Source organism: Aedes albopictus, chromosome 3 (genome assembly GCF_035046485.1).
Source record: "Aedes albopictus strain Foshan chromosome 3, AalbF5, whole genome shotgun sequence".
Classification (NCBI taxonomy): Eukaryota; Metazoa; Arthropoda; class Insecta; order Diptera; family Culicidae; genus Aedes; species Aedes albopictus.
In genome coordinates, this window is record NC_085138.1 from 250693407 (window position 1) to 250719184 (window position 25778).

The 25778-nt window shown below is 41.8% G+C and overlaps 1 protein-coding gene across 1 annotated transcript in view; it reads right to left on the reverse strand.

Annotated features, from left to right (window-relative positions):
- LOC109422261 (protein patched) overlaps positions 1-25053 on the reverse strand; it is an 89605-nt gene extending 64552 nt beyond the window's left edge. Inside the window, exon 1 of the mRNA XM_019696875.3 lies at positions 23657-25053. Within this exon, the coding sequence (XP_019552420.2) occupies positions 23657-23794 (138 nt within the window). The 5' untranslated portion in view covers positions 23795-25053. The remainder of the gene's footprint in view (positions 1-23656) is intronic.
- Positions 25054-25778: the final 725 nt, after the last annotated feature.

The following is a 25778-nucleotide window of genomic DNA, read 5'->3' on the forward strand; positions in this document are numbered from 1 at the left end:
ATCACGATCGATCGACTGTGTGCCGGGCGCATGAGAGCACACGTCACATGGGCCCCTTTTATGCTGCTCGCTTGGGCCGCTCTGTGTACCAGCCAGCGGCGGCAGCCCCACAGTTGATTGAGAAACCCACTCACCTCGCGATTTCTAGCCCGGCTAGTTCGCCGCGCGCTGTGAGGCATGTTATGGGCTGAATTATGGCCCGTTCGTTAGCTGGGTCGTAAGCAGACAAGAAAAGCGCCACACCACGCGAGTGAATTCGATTACGGCAGCTCCCCTCGGCCGCTGTGCGGTTCTTCCCTGGTCGGAGGTTCGACTTCGTTGGAGGTGGTCTACATATTTCTTCTTCTTCTTGGCGAGGCGGCGCAATCTCCTCATTGAACGGACGTATCCACGCGATATTAGAGGTATGTACGGATGAAGCCTTGACAAGGTTACATGTGGAAGGGCAGGCGTGTAGAGCTCTACGGCTGCGCAGGTCATCCTTCGTACACGGAAGAAGAAAAAATGTCAAGGTCATCTGTTGAGCATAAACGGGTTCCGCACATGCCGTAGCCAAGCGATCGCTTACGCGAAGCCCAGCCAGCCGTAGAATGTGTGGATAAAGGAGAGATACGATAAGCGTGTGGCATTCGTTTGATCCGTTTTATATGGAGGGATTTTCTGGTTGACGCTTTTGGACCTCGCTGGTCTTAACTGTTCAGAAAACCCATAAACTGTTACATAATGGCTTAAGTCGTCCACTTTAGAACGATCTTCAACGTACCGATCGCCGGGTCACAAATCTCAGTTCAACTTCGTGCGGTAATTTATGGCTTACAAGCTGAACCTCTCCCAGCTAAGGCACTCAATTAATAATACCAAAAATATCGTATAATTTATAGGGCTCCGTGGTTGAATCCCTCGACAGTTGTGCGACGGCGATGTGAAAAGTCGATTTCTTCTTTGCGTCGTCAACGCTGTCTTCAACGCGTGACCGAGCGCGCGCGGATATGTGGAATTGTTTAATCTGATATTTAGACCTACCGCATCGGCACAGTTGCCGCGACGTGTACCCCGCCTCGCCAGATGTCTTCCTTACGTCTACGATCGCCCCAAACAATCTCAGAGAGAAAGATGCAGAACGTGATCGTAAGCATACAGACTTGTGCGGTAACGTTTTCTACCACTACCAGTGCAGCGATCACTCACGCGAGAGGCGAGTGATCATCTGAGAGAAACATTCGGCATGTCCGGAGAGACCGGACATCGCACGCATACATCTAGAGGAATACATGATCCGCGATCGAAGGCTGTGTTGAGCTGGGCCTGTAGTGGAACGGGTTCTCTGTATTTTACCTCTCTTCGGTTCCTCTGATTCCGTCCTCAACGGAAAATGTCTTTATTATTGTAGTAAATTCAGAACGAGAAAGAATTATGAACCAGGGTGGTCCACTGTGCCAAATATGGACAGCGCTCTGAAGACGGAGCGGCACGGTGAAGTGCGCAGGGGCCGCACGAGCGCAGTCAACTCTCCGGAGGAAATCCCGCTCTACAACTATATGCATAGTAATAACAATAATAATAATAAGGCAATATTAATATAAACCAAACATTTTTGTCTTCTTCTTGGAAGGAGATCTTACTCGTCTTCACCTTCCATTCAGTTTTGCTCGCACTCTCTTCGCGGTGTGTTGTCTCGCTGTGCGGTAGACTACTCCCCGCGCGCCAACGACTTGCAACCGGTTACAGGAAGCCTCGTTGCCCTTCTCCGGTGTGTAGCGCAAACCGAAGCAATAAGGTTTGTCGTCCCTTCCTGCCGCATTCGACTGCTGCTGCTGCTGCTGCTGCAGCGCAGACAGTGAGATCTGAATAATTACATAATAAATATTTATTTTAATTATAGTCCATTCATTTCTATTACTGTCTTGCTATTGTCGTCAAGTCCCGGCTGCCACTGCAGCTTCCTCGATCCTCCCTGCGCATGCCTTCGAGTCTCCACCGACCGTATCACTGCTGGCCGGGCGACGACGACGGTACTGTTGTTGACTGTTTGCGCCGCGGTTTGTGTACAGAACTAATTGTCTGTATCGATGTGACGACGATCACTGACCTTTTTCAGCGCATGAAGCGAGAGGAGATCGTCGCGTCGCGAACCTCGTCGTCGCGCGTCGTAGCGTACGTGCGCATTTGACAGTTTGCATGCGCGTGTGTGGTCTGATTCGACGGCGAACGAAGGAGACAGCGGCAGGCAAATCGCGCGCATAATCGGCAATAGCGCCAGCGGGTGACATTTCGGAGTGACCTGTTTGTTGATAGCCGTGCGCCGCCACCGTGATCGCACAGTGAGCTCGTTTCTTGGTATGCTTACGGCTCTCTGGTGTAACAAAGTAACTGTTATCACTTGCGGCGACCTTTTCCCATCTATCGGAGGATGCCGACGACTGAATTAGCTCTCATTAGGAGAATTAACATACCTTTCGTTTTTGGAATTCCGGGCCGTATTTTTAAGCTTCATTGATCTACGATGATCCGTTCATTACTTATAGTAAGCTCTTTTAGTGGGTGCATCGCTTGGATTATCTTGTCGGAAGATTCGTTTTACGAAAATGTTGTTTGCCCTCATTACTTTCTGCAAGATTAACTCGAGCTACGTAAGCTGTAATTGCCCGTTGTGATCTTGATGATGTACGGTTTGTTCTTTACCCTTTTGATCTAAAATGCACTAATGCACGGTACTGACGCCTGCCTCATACAGATATAATAGATGCTCCTTCCAGTTCAATCAAGACTAAATGGTAGTGCCCAAAACAAGCAATTTCATCAGCCTAGACATTTCAACATTAATAACAGCGTTGGCCACGTCCTCACAACCATCTAAGAGAAAGAACGAAAGGTTAGTCAGACTAGCGTTGCTGGGAAATCCAGGATACCTCTGCATTTTTACAGCTGCTGTTCAACAAATTCCGTCATCTCGTGGTTCATTTTGACCACAAAGTATGTAACTTGATCTCACAGTTCGCTTCGCTACAATCCAACATAGTCTATACGCCAGTTCTAATGAAAATTAATTAAAGAGCCCCTCACCCCCCGTTCATCCACAACTATTCCAGCACGCATCATCCATACTGCTCCGGTGGCAATATGGGAGCCGGTATGAGTGAATCAACTTGGGCCAAATAACGATCGTGTGATCATAAATTTATGCGCCGCCGCACAAATTCTGCCAGCTACTGTGGACGTGCCGCCATTCGAGCTCTGCCGTCGTCGTCATCGTCGCCTGCATGCAATCGTCGGTATCGATTCACCGTCGTCTACGACGATCGCTAATAAACACATAACGGTAGCGGGAAAGTAAACATAAATATCCGCCAAAGTTCAAATAAACTAACCGAACCCCCGCCATGGAGGCGCGGGTTTGGAGCTGGAGACAATAAAACAAAATGGTCTTGGCTGGATATTTGGCATGTGCGGATCAATATTGATAAATTTTAACAGTAGAGCCTCTGGAATGGCGATTAGAGTAGGTGTTTATCCTAGTATGCATCTCAAATTTTAGATCGAGAAGAGATCGCAGCAAGCCACGCGCGCGAATGGTTGTTGTCTTGGTTGTTGTTTAATTCCGCTGTCACGTTTTTTCTCCACATTTCGAGCAAAAAAGATAAATTTGGCTAGAGGTCATAGTCATAGTCATTGAATCCCGTGAAACTTGCGATTGTGAAGATGCCTATTCGGGTTAGTGACAGTGCCAACCTTAGTGCGACGGAATGCCCATGTCGTAATGCAGCTTCCAATAATTGTTCCTAAGTGAGGCCCGCCCACCGTGTGGTGTGCAAAGTGCTGATTGCATCCTTAAAAGTCGTGAAAAATAAGTTACATATCTGATGAAACCTTGTGAAAACGTGCTAGCCGAAATCACCGCTGCGTTTCTGGAAATATGAGAACGATCCATTGCACCTTTTAGGATCTATGGAACAGCTAGATGGAGCAAGACATTGACCTGGTAAGATCTTTCTGATTTACATATTAATTTTAATATTATAAATTCCTGAAATGAAAAAAAAAATCTCAAAATTAAAGTTATAATGTCCCTTTTTATCCTCAAATAGATCATATGTTCAAATAATATATTTCAAAATAACTACACTAAATGAATTTCATAATAATTCAGTCCCATAATTTAATCATACCCGTCCTTTCCCGTACCAAAATCCCTTCTCCTTTCTATTTACAAGAGCGTCGGTGAGTCTCTGGCATCTCGATAAATAGATATCATCCCTTCCCTATTATCCTTTCCCATCCACATAACGTGTTTCTTATCGTTTCAGAGAGCGATCAATGGCGCTTAAGCCTAGGCTTGTTAGCCAGGACACATGGTCCAAATGCCTGTGCCCCATCCCGGAAGCAAAAAGGCCCATGGAGTGACAAATTTCTTAGCTCTGTCACTCCCTACGTTGGTGTTAAAAAAATCAGTTACACTCACATCAACACATCTACATGATCAACTCAAATACACTTACACAATCTGAATCTTGCCGTATCACTCGCTTATAGTGAATCCCCAATCAACCCATTCCTAATATCCAACTCCTTGACACCTATTGGGGCGCCGGTGAGTCGCTGGTCTTTCATAAAGTAGGTGTCATATCATCACATCCTTTCCTTTCCTCGTAACGGAGAAGATGGGCGTGGCCGGCAGTGAAGGTTTTCATGTCTTTTTTACTTCAACCTCTGATTGGATAGCTGTTTCTTCCTAAACAGCATTCCATAAGCAATTAGAATAGGAGTATTAAAGTTTTAACATGACAACTTTCAGTATGCAATCTACGAATTACTCCGTTACAACGCAACGCAACGCAACGCAACGTATGCATCTCAAATTTTAGATCTCTTGATCAGTATGTATGCTTGAAAAGATTTACAATAGATTTTATATGAACTAACAAATCAGACGGACATGGTGTCCTAACGGCTAGCGCTTCGGAGTAGTATGCAGAACGGTCCTGATTTCAATCCTTGGTCTGTCCCTTTCCTCGTTCTTGTTTTTTTTAACTTCTCCCGTGATTCAACGTTTACTACTTATGCATCCATGTCCTCTGTTAGTGCAAAGCAGTTATCTCATTGGTTCCTTGTGTAAGTGTAACTGATCTTTCGATACTGGAGAAGCAACTACGGGCGATCAATCAAGTAAGTTCAATAAGGCGTTTCTTGAACTACCAAACACATGCAGCTATTTTTGTCTTTTCAAAATATTTACGAACACGGTGAACTCTTTCGAACATCCTTGGCAATGTAACAAATTCGGATCGAAAAACCGCACTATTGGTGACAAAACTGTAGGTAAACATTTCTGCAAGCGCAGATGATCGCTGCCGGTGGTAGCTAGCCTTTGGCCACTAGGTACGGCAGAGAGGACGGCCACGCCATAACAGTGAACGTATACAAATTTGCGATTGAGAAATCCGGTAGCAATTTACGAGATGGCAGAATTTAGATAACGCAAATGACTTATTTTTTCGCTGCCTTGCTTTGCTCCTGGTCGGCAGTTTTATGCGTTCGATCGTTTGTGGGTCCACGTTTACTGTCGCGTCAATTGCCGTCATCGTCATCGTTGTCGCCGCCACAGAAGAAAACTACTGCCATCATTTGGCTGGCGGCGCAGACCCCGGTGCTGTGTTGAGCCTGATGGAGGAGCCGCGCCAGTCGTCATATTTGAGGGCAAGGCAGACTTCATGCCACACGACATACTGGAGCGAGCGAGTTGCCTGTGTGACGGCAGCGAACTTCTCATATCTACCACCACACCACTTGTTGTTTACGTGGAAAACTGTGGATTGAAGCCACCGCGGGCTACAAAGGCTCCATGGGTAATGCAATAGAGGCATATTCGTAACGTAGAAAGGCTGTTGGTACTCTGACGCCAGTATTTAAATAACGTTTGTAAGATGTTCAGACTTTTGGGTCATAATTTTATTCGATAGATAAACCTAGGCATCGCTGTTAATCGTCATATAATGCTCATAATATGCTTATTAGGCTTTATAGGCGACCACTTTTCATGTCAACAATTAAAACAGCAGGAGGCGTTAATCGAACAGTTTGTGCTAGGCCATCCAAATTCTCTTTGAATCTACATCAAGAAGTCAACTTGTGTAACAGTATGTAACTTACGACATACAAAAATACGGTAAGTAATAGACGGGCTTAGTGGTCTAGTGGCTACCAGTTCTGATTCATTTGCAGAAGTCCTGGGTTCAATCCCGGGCAAGTTTTTTTAATCCTTCTTTGTATATTTGTATCTCTTTCTCTTCTCTGCATATGCAATTCATGTATATTCATAAGTTCATAGCCATCACTAGAACAGAAACGGGGAAGAGACGTTTTCCTTCCTTCCAACTTTACTAGCCCAGTGTCAATCTATCATATAACACCTACGAGTTATGCAATCAAGCGAACTGTGCCGCAATATTTTCAGAGTAATAAATACACTAATATATCACCTTACGCCTGGCATCCACGCACCAATGTGTGAACCCATTGCCGACCATATCCCACCAAAACTCCGACACTCACAAGAGTTTGTGCAGACGCAGGGGTATATTGGGTCTGATGTGGATACAAACGATTGCAATCATCACTTCCTTCTCCTTTCCCAAATTGATCTGCAACCTAACGTAGCAGGCGCCATTGTCGTCTAAAATAGAAGATTACCAACCACTGAAGATGCCTGCTTAGTCTCCGGCAGATGTGTGTGAGTGTAGCTGGTCTGGCGGTACTGGAGTAGCATCCACGGGCGGTCAATCAAGCTCAAGCTCAAGCTTATACAAAAGTACGGTATGTAATCTGCTGTGTCTAATGAATATTTTGAAAGTTCAGCAAATATTAAAAGAAGAGTTGCGATGTTCTGGATACCCAATAGTAGCTTAGTATATTGGATCTGCTGTGGCTAGATTTTCATAACTTATATTGAGTTATGTTACACGATCAACTGGGGTCATTGGATCTCTGCAGTATCAACAAAAACTATGAGATACTTTAGAAATATTCAGGATTATTCAGCTTATTAACCTTTACAGCTGTAATAAACCCGTGATATCATGCCAAAAAATTTCAGCTTATTGGACGCAGTGGCTTAATTTCCCCAACAGCGGAGGAAAAAAAAAGTGATAAAACCCTATAAAACCTGAAAGGGCCCACCCTACAGGAGGTTGTTCAAATCATTCCTTAAAACGTTATGTATGCTACTAGGTTTTGTGACCCGTTCTTGTAGTGGACTATACAGCATAGATAAGACCTGTTGGGTAGGTTGCGAGAAGAGCAATATGCCGTATTGAAGTTCGGAAACTATCTTAAATGAGAGATTAAAACCACAGCCTAAAAATCAATCTGAAACTAAAATCATTACATAAACTGACAGTAAATTACAAATTATTCATAATGATAAAACGAAAACCATATCGATCATCCATGTTAATAAAATATAGATGGATATTTCTCCGAAAAGGAATTCGGTTACTAAGACAAAGAAATTCATGCCGAAAAAAATTACTGGCATAATCCCATAAATTATTTCTGAATAAAGCGAAGCGCCACGTCATTAACCTCACATGACATATTAAAAATATCAATTTTGATCTCGCTTGCAAAACTATGCATTCAAGCCACAATCCAAACATCAACATGGTGCACAAGTTGCTAGCAAGAATTGATTATCGCGATGAAAAACATGGATTCCTTTAAGTTAAATCCTCCTGGTTTTGTTTGTAATTGTTTAAGATCATTTAGAGTAAAAGCAGCATGTTCTAAAGTTGTTATTCTTTATCGGTACGGTGCAAAGGCTGACATACACCTTCTTATTCTTAACGCATGATTATATGCGCTACTCAAACACTGTTTGAGATTTTAGTTATTTTTCGGGGTTTTCGTGGTCGCTTTATCTGCTGGAGTGTTTGGTAAGTAGATATAATTAATCAGAATCTTCCTCCATCGGCTGTGGCTGTGTGCAAATGAAAGTGTGATGCCGAAGCAAGAGTAAACGATACGATCCCTACCACCCATATCTTGTTTGGGAAACCCCAGTCACAATCGGACTCTAGCGGGGGAAGCTTAGTTAGATCGTCTAGCCAGACAAATTTTGCCCGCTGAAGATTGTTTTAATTACATTTCCTTTATATAAAATGAAAAAAAAAATATGCTTGATTGATTACTTTTTCATTTGGGTAACATATTACATCTATTCACCAAAAGTAGATCGCATTGCTGTGCCATTCTCAAGCCAGCTTTAATATGTCTGATGTTAAATCCAAAAAAGTTTATAACTACTTTATCACGACTTTATACAATCTATCAGGTTTTAGGACCGTTAAGATATGCCAAATTTTATGATCATGTTTTAATACGCACTTAACAGTTCGTTTACAATGAAATTTTTGCTCGGCAAACAGGCATAGGCTTGAAAATATCTACAAACTGCTTTAAAGTTGCTTGTGTTGTTAAAGCTGTTTTACAATATGACCTGCTTCATTAAACCAAAAAGGTTTTACCAAATCTGTAACAAAACCCTAATGAATATTATCTAAGAGCAGAAGGTATAGAAATTGTTACTTGGGCATCTAGTGTTGCTCGGCCAAGCACAGCGGTTATCTTGTATAGAATTTTCGAACCCTCTAAGCAGAATACCCTGACACTGAGGAAGATTACAAGTGGTAGTCGAAATATTGGTATTGGTCGTAAATACTTAACGTAGCGGAAAAGATATTGTTGCTAATGTGGATCTGAGGTAAAACATAGGAAAGGTACAATTCCATGGGGTGTTAGATTATAATTGCAATGGCTGTAGATGTCAGAGATTAAACTCCAGTACAGTTTGGAGGGCCCTGAATGCCTCAGAAGAATATAGTAACATCTACTAGCCTTTAAGTAGATCCAGTAACTGTGTGGTACTGAATCTGCATAGTTATTTGACTAGACTTCCAATGCACGCGAGTAGCACATGGTGGCGACAGTAAAACAGTCCACAGCGCGTCCGGATGACCGCACCCTTACTTATGTAAGAAATTTTGTCTAATAGCGACAGTAACAACAGTCCACAGCACGTCCGGATGACCGCACCCTTACTTTTGTAAGAAATTCTGTCTCTGGTCTCAATTGATCTATCATATGGTCTGACGTTCAAACTTCTAAACTTTTGTTTGTTGTATACAGGGGATAGACAAAATGATCGGGACAGGCAAAATTTTCACTTTTCAAAAAATGTTCAACTAGCTGTAACTTTTCGAAAAGTGCATCGAATATTCTCAAATTTTTACAGTAAATTCATCAACTAGTTGAGTATCAGTGGTCCAAATTTGAAAAAGATCGGGCTATTATCCACGAAGTTATAAAGATTCTTGGAAAAGGTAAAATTATCCGATAGCCAACTTTGAGCTGTTATATCTCCGTATTCAATGAACTGATTTCAATGAATTTTTGACCATTCATGACTTATATAATGAACTCTAAAAAACATTTGACTTAACTTGAAAATTTTAACAAGAGAAAAAGTTATAGCGATTTCATTTAGTTCACGATTTTTTAGTAGATTGATCTATTTTTAATATGCACCCCATTACTTTCTCAATTTATTGTCAGCTATGTTGTTACTTTCCTTCAAAACACATTTATATATAAGTCATTTAGAGGGGAATTAAATGAACTATAATTTTCATCTTGAATTTTGAAACGATATTGATGTTTTGGATAATTTGGTGTTTTATTAGAAAAATAATCTAACCGTTATAATTTTCTTTCGTGTTAAGAATTTTAAGTTAAGGCAAAAGTTTTTCATAGCTCATTATGTAAGTCATAATTGGTCAAAATTTCATTTCATTCGGTTCATTGAATCCGGAGATATAACAGCTCAAAGTTGGCTATCGCATAAATATTCCTTTTTCTTAGAATCTTTATAACTTCGTGCAGAATAGCCCGATCTTTTCCAAAATTGGACCACTAATACACAACTAAATGATCAACTTACAGTAAAAATTTGAGAATATTTGCTGCACTTTTAGAAAGGTACAGCTACTTGAAATTTTTTTGAGAGGTGGAAATTTTGCCTGTCCCGATCATTTTGTCTATCCCCTGTAATTGCTGTTCCATCAGAATCTGACCGAAGAGGTAATGAGACATTTTTGACGATTCACGCCGAGGACCGAGGACCAACAAACTCACAAAGCGTGAGTTCTTCCTTTGGAAGTAAAGCGTGGGTCCCGAGATGAACTAGCCTAGGGCTGAAAATCTCGTTATTACAGATAAAAAAAATATATTCCTAGAAGATGCTGTAATTTAAGAATATTTCATGCAGAAGATACGCATAAGAGAAGAAGTATGAATCTCCGATATACATATTTTGGTTTGATAAGCATTCATAGTAAAAGCATAACAAAACTAGCAAAATTTAATATTTGTTTAGTACTACCACGGGGGTGCTACGGTGTTCTGATTTTGTTGCCGCTTATCATGCGCAACCGGAGCTCACTAATACCAACATTCAATAAATACAGCAGCGGGAGAAAATAAAGAAAAACGCACTTTGGCGAACAAAGTTTGCGAAAATAGGTGTTGTGTGTCTTTTCACAAACAATTCCCACTCTCTGTAGGAACTTTACCTAAACATTGACACTCTCAAATTGAAAATTATCAAATAATGCCGCTTTCTTATGATCAATACTTTTATGAGATCCAATGTGATGCAAGCGTTTTGCACCAATGTCCCTCGTAAAAAGGTAAACATTCATATTTCAAGACTGTGTTGGTGAATATTTTGGCTGGAGCATAAATTTATGCTTCGCGTAAGGAGGCACAATCCAACCTGTCAACCCAAGCAACACACATGTTATATTAGAGTTACGACAGCGCAAGTTTTGGTTGTATAGAAGTTTATTTTACGTAATTCTAACATTGTGTTGAAATAACGTAAAAAAACTTCTATACAACCAAAACTTGCGCTGTCGTAACTTTTATATAACATGTGTGTTACTTGGGAAACTCCATAGTAAAAAAATAACTTGCCGTCTCCTTGGTAACTACAGTTGGTTACTCTCTATAGATATAACTGATCAGCTCTATGGTCCACTGCACGAATATATGCTGGCCTGCTTACTCCCACAGAAAATTTGACGTTTGAGCGGTGCCGACACCTCTCAAACGTTAAATTTCGTGTGGGAGTGAGCAGGCCGGTATAAATTCGTGCAGTAATCCATAGCTGTTATGCCTACTGTTATGAATGTCTACTGTTAAGAATGTGATCTGAAGTCCTGCTCTTCGGAATAGTTTGGTTTGGTTTGGAGCTGGAGACAATAAAACAAAACGGTCTTGACTGGATATTTGGCATGTGCGGATCAATATTGATAAATTTTAACAGTAGAGCCTCTTGACTGGCGATTACAGTAATTGTTTATCCTAGTGTGCACCTCAACTTTTGGTTCTCTTGTTAAGCATATTGAAAAGATTTACAAAATATTTTATATGAACTAACTAATCAGACGGGCATAGTGGTCTAATGGCTAGCGCTTCGGAGTAGTATGCAGAACGGGCATGGGTTCATCCTTGGTCTGTCTGTCCCTTTCCTCGGTATTGTTTTTTTTTAACTTCTCCCGTGCTTCAACGTATACTACTCATGCATCCATGTCCTCTCCACAGTACAGCACAGTGTAGTGACAGTAAACTTTAGGGATACTTACAGGTAATCCACACACCAACGTGAATCTGTGCCATAACAACCGTTTCCTAAACAAAAAAATTGACGTTTGAGCGGTGCCGACACCTCTCAAACGTTAAATTTCGTGTGGGAGTGAGCAGGCCGGTATAAATTCGTGCAGTAATCCATAGCTGTTATGCCTACTGTTATGAATGTCTACTGTTAAGAATGTGATCTGAAGTCCTGCTCTTCGGAATAGTTTGGTTGGTATGGAATACCCGAAAAAAATTGTAATGTTTATTAAAATTCCAAGGGAACCATAGCTTACTGCTAGATAACAGTTCAAAGTCGAAAAAAAACACTGTCGATGTCATGGACCAAACTCCAGGACAGTTTGGATGACCCTGAATATCTCAAAAGTATGTAAGTTATATCGCAGTTTTGACTACTATTACGAGTATAGACCTGAATTTCTGATCTACAAGTTAGTTTAGATGACATTAAATACAGTGAAGAGGATGACTACATATTTTTTGGTGGAATCCCTAGAGAAACTTCTAAGAAATCCCAAGAAGAGTCACTATTTCTCCTTGTTGGAATTCCTGGAAAAATTTGTGTAGAAAATTTCATAGAAACCCCTATAAGAGTTCCCGGAGTTCCCTTGAGTAATTTCTAAAAGAATCCCTATTACTATTTCAGAAGGAATTCTAGGAAAGAGGCAACCCTAGAGGAAATCCGGAAAAAAATGAAGTAAGTCCTAGAAATCATTGGAGGACTTTCTGTAATACCTGTTAGGATTCTAGAAATTCTGGGGGAATATCTGTAGCAATTCCAGTATAAATGGCTCGACAAATTCTAGCATGAATTCCAGGAGAACTCCCAGCAAGAAATTCTAGAAGAATCTCTGAAAGAATTCCGAAAGAAATTAAACGAGAAATCCCTGAAAGAATAATAAAAGATGTTCATGTAGAAATTTCACAAAGAAATCTTGTATGAACCCCCCGGAAATCCATAGAAGAATCCCTATAGGAAAATCTATACCGGAATCCTGGAGAAATCGCCTGAGGAATTCCTGGATAAATTGTTTGAGTAAACACTGGTGAATAAAAAAACTGAGAAATTCCCGAAGGAGTCCTGAAAGGAAATTCCTTCTGAAAATTCTGAAATTCCTAGAGGATTTACTGCTGAAATTCTTGGGAAAAGTCCTGCAAGAATACCAGCAAGAATTTCTTGAGGATTTCTAGAAGGAGTTTTTGAAGGAATACCAAGAAAAACTTCTGGTGTGTGATACCTGGAAAGTTCTTAAGGACACTCCTGAAGAGATTCCTACAAAATTCCCTGAAAGAATTCCAGGAGGCTTGAAGGATTTCCAACAGAGCATCTGGAAAAAGTCTCTACAAGAATGGCGGAATTCATTTAATATTGATTGCTGGAAATCCAGCAAGATCCAGACTGATTTGAGTTTCTCAGGTCCTTCAAAACTATACACGAAAGGTCTGTCTCATTCTTTAAAACCTGTCACAAACAGAAACGTATGCCTCGCAGAGAAGTTAATCAGTCCAAAACTGCGGGGTGTTTAACGAACAGCAGGGCCATCCGTGCTGACTGACTGACTGACGGCTCTGCCCCTGGTTGATTATCCGGTTGGACCGACCGCCTAGCAAGACCGCCGAGACACAGACAGTGGAGAGAGAGAGCAAGATAGACACACATGACCCATTTGCAAAAAAAAGTGATCGTTTCGCTCCGCAGTAGGTACCTACATCGATCGCATCCAATATGCAATGCCACACACCACGTTCGATATGCGTTGCTGTGCTGGTTGGCCCTCTAGGGTTTTTTTGGCGCACAGTATGGTAGGAGTCGTCAGCTGAGTGAGAACGAAGGAAATGGAATTCCAGCAACCCTGCTGCAGTTGCTTCCTGGAAACGCAAATTCCACAGCCGCCACATCAACTCTCCATCCAGCCAGCCATCAGGGTAAAAAGGAAAAGTCACGTAATCATGTTCGTTTGTTTGTTTAGTGGTTTCCTTGCGGTTCGAGTGAGGTGGACCACCGTGATCGTGAGGGCCAGCCATGCCAGAAGGAAAAACAGTACAGAAATATGACATGTGATTACAACCCTCTGTGAAAGGAGCCGTTGCTGTTATCTCGGTATGAATGAAAACGACTAGCAATATCAATGGGCGTTGAATTCATGAATGAGTGATCTTGTGCCTTCCTCCGATCGATCGGTTCGCTTCTATTGGGGTTGATCGGGGTTAAATGCGCCATGAAAATGCAAATTATTTGTGTTTAGCCTACGTTAAGCGTAGACATATTTAGTTCCAGGAAAAGGAACTACAATAGTAACGTGTAACCTAATTGCAGTTATCGCATCGTTAGACGTCAAAGTAAAACATTAAAAGCAATATGATGTTTTTCAAGTCTACTTTTGTGGCATTGCAATGTGTTTCAAACGCAACCCGACCTTGATGTCTGTCAAACATTGCAATGAATCTCGGTTAGTGAAACGTGAACATCGTTTACTTGCACTAAAGCAAGTTATTCCACCCCAATGAGTCCCTTCACGACGATTTCCCCTTTTTGGTTGGCGATTGTTGTTTGCTGCCCGTCAGTGAGTCTCGTCTGGTTTGTTGCTGATAATAATCGTATTCCGCTGTGAAAACAATGACATTTCGGCAGCACTCCGATGTCGGTCTAGAAACGTGAGCTGCGTACGAAATTCCAGCCTGGTAAAACCAACCCAGCCTGGCGCAACATCATCACCTCAGACTAACCGTTGCCTGACCCGGGTGGAGGAGAATCACAAAAGGAGATCGCATTTTGTCATGGATGTGGGACAGTTAGTTTTAAAAATGTGCCATTGGTTTGTTCGTAATAAAGGCTTCCAAACAAGAACCGAAGAGAATCGGAAGGTGGAAGCAGTATTTCAACAAACATGAACGAATGAGTGTTTATCATGCAACTATCTCACGGATGGAAACTACAAATGTCATTCAGATATTTAAAAACAAGCAGGTTGTTGGTAAATCGGTATTGTTTTACCAATAAAGATGTAGCCGAACACGCCAATAAGGTTGGAGTGATATCGCGGTTACGCGATCGACCTCAAGGGAAGCTAATAGCACAGTAATAAAAGCAATTTGATCAGATGATGTCGCAATTACGCTAATGAAAACTTCAACAATGGAATACGAACATTCGGTATTTCTTTATTTTCATTCAGTTATCCACTTGCACCCGAGTCCCAAGGCTTGCACTTGGCAACGCGTAGCGTACCTGAAAGCTTACAAAGTGCTGGATCAAGGTGACGAATGACGTGCGATTCGTCCGGTGTGGCTAGACAAACACACCCTGTTGTCGAAAATGGAACTCCGTTGTTGGGTGCGGTCCCGCCCCGCCACCGAGAGAAGAAGGTGACCGACGACAACAGGACAGGAATCGTTTGCGCCGGTAGGCACGTCCGACTGTTTCCACTTTTGGCCGTGCGCTTTTAATTGGACCTCCATCGACGATTTACAGTTGAGGGCCCATTTACGTCCAACCGCAAAGCTCGCGCAAGGTGGTTGGTTATGCTATTCGTCGGAACAGCTACTGTACCGAGCGAGCGCTGATTGACCGCCCCCGTAGCAATAAAATTTGATCGCTCATTGATCTTGGCCGTCCCAGGTCCTCTGACAGCCACTAACGCAGTAGCTTTCGTCAAAAAAATATGTATATAGATATGTTGTTCACCCTCTTTGCGTTTAATGGCGTGAAATGTGCCACGCCGGGTGGTCCCCGGCAACGTTTAATGCGTTGGCAGCACATTTCTCGTTTCCCTTCCTTCTTCTGATATTTGAGATTTCTCCGCGCCGGCCGCGGTTGCCTCACGCCGCATGGCCCAAGTAATTCAGGTAGCCGGTTGCGTTGCGCAGTTCGAAACTTGTTTCGCTGTGTCTTCCGTGCGATCCTGCCTGCCCAGTTGCCCGCGCGGTTCTCCGATCGCGATTAAGCATTCACATATGGAATCGCAAAGTCCCGAGAGGCGGTTGGCTTGATTTTGACGAATCAATTATAGCTATATCGAATGGGGAGAGAATATGCACGTCTAGTACGGATGTCCCTCAAGAATGTTCTGTAGGACTTCATCCAAATTCCAATTTCAAGAATTACTTTGGGAGTCCTTTTTTGTGTTTGCAAGAAAAAAGTTAAAGCTGTCTATGCTAGTGCTTCTGATTACAACAGAGTACAATAGTACAAATGTTCCGACTCCTTTGGGCGTATTTTACTTGCCTTTTTGGTCACAGCCATTGTTGCTGCATTTATAACCAATTTTGCTTAGATACATATTCTTATCGTAAATCTCGTTTGGCCATTTGAGCTCTTCAATTTGATGTCGTTACCATGTCACTCACTTTAATGGAAGCTAAGAATAAGGAGTCTTTCCTATTATTTTCGATCAATCCATTTCATTCCACCCGTGATAGCTAAAATTGTCCTCAGACAGGCCATACGAAGGTACCGTAAACCTGGGTCAAATTGGCCAGGCGAAATTGATCAGACGTTTTTCCGTTAGATAAAACATACTTCAGATCAGTGTTGCAATTTTTCGACAGGCCTTTGTGATAGCGATATTTTGCTTTTTTCATTTTCTCCGTTTTTGTTTTCCTGTCAATGGGGCTTTCCGATCAGCAACACGGGAGCGAAATGAAATAGGTACTCACACTCGCACGCAGCGTGCTGAAAGCGAGAGCTGACAGGGCTAAATTTCCATTCAATTTACTGTAGTTGAGTGTTTTCACCCGTGCTAACGTATAGGGCACTCACTCTCACAAGCCACCGCTTGAGACGAACGGCCTTTCAGCATGAGTAGTGTGTGGATGATTGGGAATTGATCTTGTTGGGTCGCTCACGAATGGAGCTCTCGGACTCTGTCAGTTCTCACATCGAGGAACTGAAAACGACTGCCGCAGTCATTCATTTTCGGCTGAAAAACACGCATTGAGACTGATATTTTGCAGGACTGCTTCAGATATTAGACGGGCTTGGTGGTCTAGTGGCGACCGCTTCTGATTCGTATGCATAAGGTCATGGGTTCAATCCGTGGTCCGTCCCTTTCCTCCTACTTTGTATCTTTCTATCTACCTTCTCATGTATATTCATATGTTCATAGCCATCGCTAGAACCAGAAACGAGTTGAAGAAAAGTCGTTTCTCTTCCTTCCAATGTCCACAGTACAGTGTATATAACGCCTACAAGTTATGCAACCAAAGCGAACTGTGCCGCTTGATCTTCATAGTATTCGTCCGTGCAGGTTGTGGAGACGCAGAGGTGCTCTCGGTCTCTAGTAGCAACAACCAGTACACTCTAACTTTCCTTTCCCTTCCCAGCTGACTATAGGGACTTGACCGGTGCCGGTATTGATAAAAAATGTATGAGCTGCTGAAATTGCACTTTGAGAATAAGTGGAGTGTTCTAGCCCCTTATTCAGTTGGATCTCAGTGCAAATAGTACCAATTCAGCTCAATCACGGAGGAGTAACCATTGACATGTACCTATAGTCAGAATTGTTCGTTTTTAGATAAAACATACTTCAAATATATTTTCCTTGCAAATATGTGTAGCTTAGTATCTGAATCCAACAGCACAATACTTGCAAGGGTAAAACGTCTGATCAATTTTGATCCGGAGATCAATTTAACCCCAGTTTACTGTACGTTGCATTACAACACATCCTTTGAAATAGCATATTCTACCGTTCTGAACAATTCGTTTTAACTCCAACAATCAGCATGCAAATAGCGTGCATTTCAAAGCTAATTATTCCCAAAAAAAAAACAGGTTGAAAATCGTTCCCATTCTCCTTATTTACATTTGCGCATCTGCTGTAATTACTGTCGCGACGTGTCCCCGGCCCCGCAAACCGTTCCGCGCCGCACCGTTGTAGTGACCTTTGGAGACCAAAGTGAAACCGCGCCACACACATGACTAACGGCTGCGCGCCACCACGCCGCGTGATCCTCTCCGTTTGCTGCCTGCACGCGAATCCCACCCGGAATATCATCGGTATGTTGTTTTCCTTTCACGACCGACCGGCCGACATTTCTCCAACGAAAGAGGTAGGCCCTCTGCGTACGTACCGAACCCACCAACACCGCGCTCGCGCGCGCGATCGTCCGGGGGAAGATCAACGAGTGCAGATATCTTCTTCCTGAACATCATCATCAACAACAGCAGCAGCAGCAACAACAACGGGATCGCCGTCGGTCCATTTCAATCTTTCCGTGCCGCCCGTCGTCGTCGTCGTCGTCATCGTCTTCGCTTTCGTCATCATCAGTTCACCCAGTGTCCGGGCCCAGCCAGAGAGCTCCGCCAGCCAAGCACCGCCGATATTATTCCATTAGCCATTACAACTCAATCTACGAGACCAAACGTCGAAGGCCGAGTCGGGCCGGGTACGGACGACGGACCGAGAGTGGAAGAAGTGTGTGGGACAAAAAGCAGAAACCTCCTGTGGTTCCTCGAGATGAGGCAAACCGAACCAACGAAGGAGCAGCAGGCAGAACAACAAACATTCAAAGAAGGGGCAAAAAGCGAAAAATTAAAGCGAACCGAACGGAACGGTCCCAGCTGAATTGAACTGTAAACTCCGGGAAGGCCGACGGACGACAACAGCGACGGCGCGGGGAGAGGGAATAGAAGCAGCAATTGTAGATCGCTTTCTCGCTGACTCTCTGTGCGAGCGGTGGCAGTCCGTCATGGTCGATAGTGACCGAGCGAACTTTCTTTGGTTGATGCAAGCCCTTCAGGACGATTGCGACAGCTAATGCCCTGGTTCTGGCGGCATGCTGCTAATGGGACGTCATTCCACGAGGTCGACGGTTGTGGGATCCGGTACTCAAAGCCCACTCAGTATTTATGATAAACTCTAAATATCCAGAAGCAACACGGCCATAGACAAAATGCGGACAGAAGTGTCGATTGAAACTATATTCTGGTTGTTCAAATTTGAGGCTAAATAAGGGCGGGGTTGTTGTTAATTAGCTTACATTACTACCTATATGAGTTCACTCAATGCGTTTTCGCCATTGGCGTTTTTCAATTGATACTGATTTGGTTCGTCGTTGATGTTTCCTTTTTGTGCTGTGATTGTGAAGAGTGTAATCCTGTCTAGTTTGAGTAGTGGCTACGGATAGAAAACCTCAGATCAATTTTCAGCGTAAAAAGCGTGTGTAGCCCAAGTGGCTCTACTTCAAAAACTTCATTTTCGTAGGGTAACTTCTATATAGGTTACCTGGTGAACCCAGTTTTGCTCCTTTCATTATAAATTAAGTGTCGTGCCTCGAGCATGCTATATCTTAGAATAACGTTAACAGTATAGTTCAACCTTTCCTTATGGATGCCTTCAAGCAGGCTCTTGTATTGAGTATCTTTTCGCTGGAATTTTTCAGTATTAATACTGAATACAATTGCTACGATGATTACATCATCTGAAGTAGCCCAAAGATTAATTTGAGATGCTTCAGTTTGATGGAATACTTAGGTAGTACAGTTCATGGATAACTTGACATAGAATTGCGCCTAATCCAACTCTGCATGAGCAGAATTTGTCATGAGTTGACTGATTGGCATGTGTCAGATGAGGAGTCTCCATTTGACCTTCTTTGCAGTTTTGAGTGTTTCTTCGCAAACTTTACGTATTTAGGCGTCGCTGCGTAACAAACTAGGAAACCTGTAATAATTGGTTGCGACCACATTTTATGGATAACTCGCTTCCATTGCTACTCCAAGAGAGTTTCTTTGTGGTTTTGTTACTACAATGCCCTTAATTGTGGTATACCATAGCTATTGCTTTGAGAGAAGCTTGCCCTCTGCGGTCTGTGCGGACCACAAAACGTATTCCTGAATGGAACTTGGACCTGTTCAAGTTCTAAATATCTTCGGATAAACCAGTCTTTTGTATAGCTACGAAACTTTTGCTTCTGCCCCGAGGATTGTAGCTATAGAATCGATTGAGTGGGCGCTAAAAAGCTCTGCTTACTTCAAATCTCCAGGAGCAAATGGGGCTTTGTCCTATTTTTCTTCAAAGGGATTTGAGTTTTTCAAACATGTTTTGAACTCTTGTAGTTTTCAATTGGGTATTTTCATGGCGTGAAATTACTCCACAGTTTTATCCCGAAAGGGTGCGTGCGTTGTATAAAGATGGAATGAGTTTCAGATTTATCTGGTTACCTCGTTTTTTTTTTTTTTGAAATGTTTGAGACGCATTGTCGATTATCACATCTGTGATGTTCGTCTGGCTAACATGCCTGTTCATGTGAACTCACATGCCTCCCAATTTAGGATGTCCACAGTGACGACTGTTTTACACAAAGTTGTATACGTTTTCAAGAAAGCACCCGCTCAAACGTGGTTTTTGCTTGGGTGATTTCTTGAATATTGAGGATGCTTTTGATGACGTGCCTTTCAATGTCATATTGAAAGTCGCATGACGTCACAAGCTACCATCAATGAGCTATAGGCTCTCTTTACGCTTATGCGTTTTACAGTGTTCTTTTCAGGGCACTGATTAACCCCGTTGTGGTATGGGCTATGAGCTCTCGTTGCGCTTATGCGTTCATTCCCTCTTCTAGGGCACCCCTTCCTATTTCATCACCTTTCCCAATTCCCATCCCTTGTCCCATTCTCCCTCAGGTAAATGATGAAATAGGCTTATATTTATGGCGATGGCACAAATGTCCCGAAAGGAGGATAACGTGCCTCTGGAGCCGGCCTTCTGATATCTGATACATTAACCCTAAACTGCCTAAAGAGCGCTTTGCATCAGGTCGAAAAGGGAGCTGATGTACATATAAACTAAAAATGTTAGGTAGTTATCGGCAAAATCACAGATTGGAAAACCGCTATTATTTAGTTACCTCGATAACGTATCTGCTCCGAGATTCCACAAAAGTTGTTGCAAAACTGGGGGCATCAACAAACACTCAATTTTCTAATTATTGCTTGATGTAATATCGTGAACAGATGTCGGATTTTGAGTGAATGCAGAGTGAATAATATAAATTCAGCTTATTCAAAATACATGATTTATCCTAACCGGTTCCGGGTCATTTGGCAGAACGCCATTTGGCCGAAAGGGTCATTTGGCCGAGTGCCGTTTGGCCGAGAAATGGATATATATATATATATATATATATATATATATATATATATATATATATATATATATATATATATATATATATATATACTCAAGTGACCATACCATTGTTCCCAGCCTCAGTATAACTTGAAAGAAATGCCTATGAGTCAAAGAAGGAAAAATGTGTGATAAAATTTAGGCAGTTTCAAAGCCAACTAATCTTTGAATGCCAAAACTAGAAAGAATAGCCTATGATCAAAAGAATGTAATATTTCTGATGATCATGTTGGCAGTTAGAATGTCAAAAACTTCTTCTGAATTCTCTTGATCGCGCTTCGGCCAAACGGCGTTCGACCAAATGGCCGGACACCATCCCAATCATTGGAGAAAAACCATGACTCCGTGCGGCTTCCAATATGCTAAAACGTTGTCAAAAACTCAAAAGCACCCTTAATATCAAAGAAAACAAAGTGAATGCATTTTCGATATTGTCAACAGCTTTGCGTAGACGAATCACATTATACCTAGATTGGTAAGCATGTTGGTGCTCACATTACATGAAGAGGCATGTTAGGTAAAAGTACATCACGGATGTGATGATCGACAATGCGTTCTAAGCATTTCAGAAGAAAAAAGGTTAAACTGATTTATTTTTGCTTCTTCCTACGATGTAGACCCGCTTTCAGAATAATTTCCCCCAAAAATTTGGGAATATACCTTTCCTTCAGAAAAAGTTTTAAATAACCTAATCTCTTCTGAAGCGAAATAGGATAAATCCCATCTACTTCTGTAGATTTGAGAGGAGAAAGTTATTTATTCACCGGGTTCACAGGGTTAACTAGATAGAAATTCCCCACTACGAACGTAAGGGTTTTGAACATAAGCCAAAGTGGCTGTTTGATTTTCCATCGTTGCTGTTCTATCATGCTTAAGATTAACCTGAACTCCTGGTGAAAGTCCTAACGAAAGTGCCAGCTGTTCTCGAACCTATCATTCTGGATGTCTTGAAGGTACTTCCGAGGATTTTCACCGAATGCATTGAAATATTTATTTTATTCCTTTAGAAATTCAGGAAGTTATCTAGGAATTTATTCAGAAAGGATTCCTCCTGATATTTCTTTACGGATTTAATTAGATAATCTTTCATAGTTTCGTCAAGGAATTGCGGCAGATATTCTTTCAAACATCTTTCAGTGATGATTTTGTAGATTTTCTCCAATGATACTTTCCTCAATTCCTTCACAGATCCCTTCACAGATCCCTTCAAACATTCTTCATGCTCAATACCTCTTTTTTTCCTGCGTTTTTTCTGAAATATCTTCAATATGTTTTTTTGAAATCTTCAAGAGTTTCCTTCAGAGTTTCCTGCAAAAATATCTTTAAGGATTACTTTGAAAACCTTTTATAAACTTCCTCAGTAATTCCTTCATGGTTTCCTATAGAAAAACCTCCAGTGATTCCTTTAGAAATTCTGAGAATTCCGTCAGAAATTCTTTCAGGTATTTTTTTTTAGAAAATCATCTAGGCGCTGTCCATAAACTACGTAGACTCATTTTTGGCCATCTCAGACCCCTCTTTCCCATCGTTGACTTTTGTCCATGCAAAATTTTTAAAATTTGTATGGAGCGTAGACTTTAGCCAGACCACCTTTCACCACCCGCCCCCCCATAGATTTCTTAAGAAAGAAAAAAGCTCTAATATCGCTTAGAAAACCTTCCATTGATTCCCTCCGAAATTATTTCATGTTCACTAGAGATTGCTCCATAAACTAAAGGGCGAACACGATGAAATTGACACATAGAAAATATTGTATAACTTTTGATTGCGTTCGCCAAAATAGCTAATTTTTTTACCATGAATAGTATATTATGTGTAGCTAATACCATAAAATTTTCATTTTTTGTCGGAGCTTACTTCGAGTAAAATGCTTGTTCGACCTGTCATCCCAGGTATCCAGGAATCCCATAAGGATGCACACATTACATTATATAAAGTACTATTATTTCAGAATACTATCGCAAATTCCAAGTCACATTTTGATAACGAATTAGTCTTGTAGAGGTTTTGAGGACCACCCTAAAACCTAGTACCTTTTTGGTTTTATGATGGTTCTAAGAACCTCTTCTAGTCTATAAAATTAATTCATATTAAAATTCAGATTGAACTCGGTATACTCGGTAGGGTATCATAAAGTATGACTACATCGCAGAAAAGGCATTGCAATGAACATAACTTCCGCTTAAGCGAAGCGTGCGAGTGAACTCACAAAGGGCAAAACAAATTCGCATAACAACTTACTGCGATGATTATACCAACTTGGTACTCAATATGAAAGCTTAAATAGCAGAGGTGTATGAATAAAGTCGCATAAATGTAAAGATAAACACGTTAAAGTATACATACAAACTCGCATAAGCGTGAATCGTTTATGTTAAATACGATCTAACTTACTCCGTTAGTTTGACACTGAGGTGACAAAAATAGTTTTTTTTTGACAATATTATTAAGTCGTATAAGACACTGCATTATTTCGCATTAGTGCACACTGTAAATCAAGTCATATAGCGTACTTATTGTCACATCAATGAACGCATTGCCTCCACTTTTACTATATATCTTGTCTGTATAAAAGTACGTATAACACGGTCATAAATTTCATTATACGTGCGAATTGGTTATCTGGGATATTTTTGCTAGAGTTGCTTCTAAATTGTGGGGTAAAAAACAAAATTATGTAATTGTAATTAAAAAAAAAATACATAAGTAACTATCAGCTTTGTATGTATGTATAAGTATTGAGTGGAATTTGTAAAAATGTAAACAGTATTCCACTGATAGATCGATTCATCGTTTTAATATGCATCAACGTCACCTACCTTTTCGATTTGATCCAGCGCGATCGACGCATCGAACCAGCTAGTCCTAATGTACAGGTCGGAGAACACCTTCTCGTCGACGGTGTCCCCGTGGGTGTCAGGTACTCGCGGCAGACTATCCATCGTTGGCACTACCATACTTTTTTTTCCCGAAGCCCAAAAAATATTCTTCTTCTCAGCACACTATCCGCTGCTCCCTTGGGCTGATAAGGCCTTTGCTATCGAAACCCGTTCGGCCCGTTGCAGCATCCACACTTGGGGTTTTCTATCCTGTCGGGTTGTGATTGGTAACACTCGCGGCGGCTATTTCACTGAAACATTTGACCCGATTTTGAGCTCCATTTCCAGTTGGATCTAGATGGTATGTTATTTTCCCTTTTTCGTTTACTATATTATTTCTTGATCAACTAACATATTTTTCTTCGGATTGCTTTTCGTAAAGCACTTCTTCGAACAGAAGCAGAAGCATAGATCAACAAGGACCAGGCAAAAGACGAAAGAAACAAAATCGATACTCCCACTCACTTCGGCTTTGACACTATTTCTAGTTTTGAAGCCTTCCCAGTCGTCACTTCCCCTCTGTGCTGCACAAGCTTCAGAAGAAGAGAAAAACTCGCCCTACTATGTTGCCGTACAATTCACTTCACACTACTTCTCTTGGGTTTGTTTTTCCTAATAACATATACGAGGATCAGCATGTGCGGGATTTACAACACTCAGCTTTCTCGGATCACCGCACTCTTCCAGGAACGAGCCACTTTTGCCTCTGGCAAGCAGAACTGCTGTAGGTCGACTTTTGACCAGGCAGTTGGAGAATAACTTACGCCACTGAAACACTCCGCCAAAACTTTTATGTTTCATGACATCTTGTTTCTTGTATTCTTCCCTTTACGCTGCTTGCGTATTTGCATAGCTTGCACTTGCGGGTTCGGTACAACAGAGCTGATTATTCAAATCGATCTAGCGATCGATAAAACTCACAGAACACTTCTTGATCCTTTCACTTCGACAGATTCGACTTTTTGTAATCATCGAAACTTGCGTTATTTTCTGTCACTGAACTCATTAAGGAAAAAAAATAGTGATCTCTGCACACTCACGATCACTTGATCTTAGCGCAGAGCCAAGTTCGACTGTCCCAGAGTGTATTCCGCGAACACAACCGATAAGCCTAAACACTTGCGCCTGGACGAGAGTTGACGATTCGGATTCGAGACCGCCGCCGTATTGTATGCACGGGTACTACTGGTGCTCTAGTGCGAGCTGGTGTTCCCTCTCTACTTGGGTGGTTTTTCTCTACTGTCAGGTCTGTGGGCCCGAGGAGGATCGCACTCGACTTTGCGTCCGCACTTCGCGATTGTTTTCGATCAAATAAAGTCGGCCATCTTAGTCTTATGCTGTGTACGTATACAACACGGCACTGTGTTGCGGCTACGGAGCGACCATGAGAGTGAGAGGCACTCCGGACCGGGTCGGGAGATTTCGCTCTCGCACCTATACCAACGATCGGGGTATGGCCTGGCCACCACTCCGCCACCTCCCATGCTGGGGTTCACTTCATGTTTTATGCTTTCGCCATGCTAGGTTGGTTTGAATGTGAATGTAGGAGGATCGCGCGCAGCTTAACATGGACTTCCGAGGCAGGGAAGGTGGTACAAAATGTATTCCTGAACCTTCTCAATAAACGAATAAGTGAGCAATTATCACTTTCATGCATATCCTTAGCAATAGTTTATTTTAAAAATATAATATAAAGCAATAATAATAGGTTTTATAAATGTAAGGTGAAATATTATTTTTAATGCATTTACTTATTTTACATATAACAATTCAATAGTTAATTATGTAACGAGTTGCAAAAAGTTGATTTTTTTTTCAGCACGAGTCGTACATTTATCGAACGAGGCTTGCCGAAGAGTGCTGAACAAATCGAGTTTTGCAACGAGTTCCATACAAAATTTTATGCAATGATTTGTTTTTCATTATATGTACAATAGGCTGGGTCAACAAAGTCGATTTTTTCGGAACAAGGCTTTTTCGATTCCTTTTAGCGTCCAAAACAACTGTGCAATATTTGGGAGCGATTAGATGCTTCCCCGTATTCCGCATTGCGATTGAAATT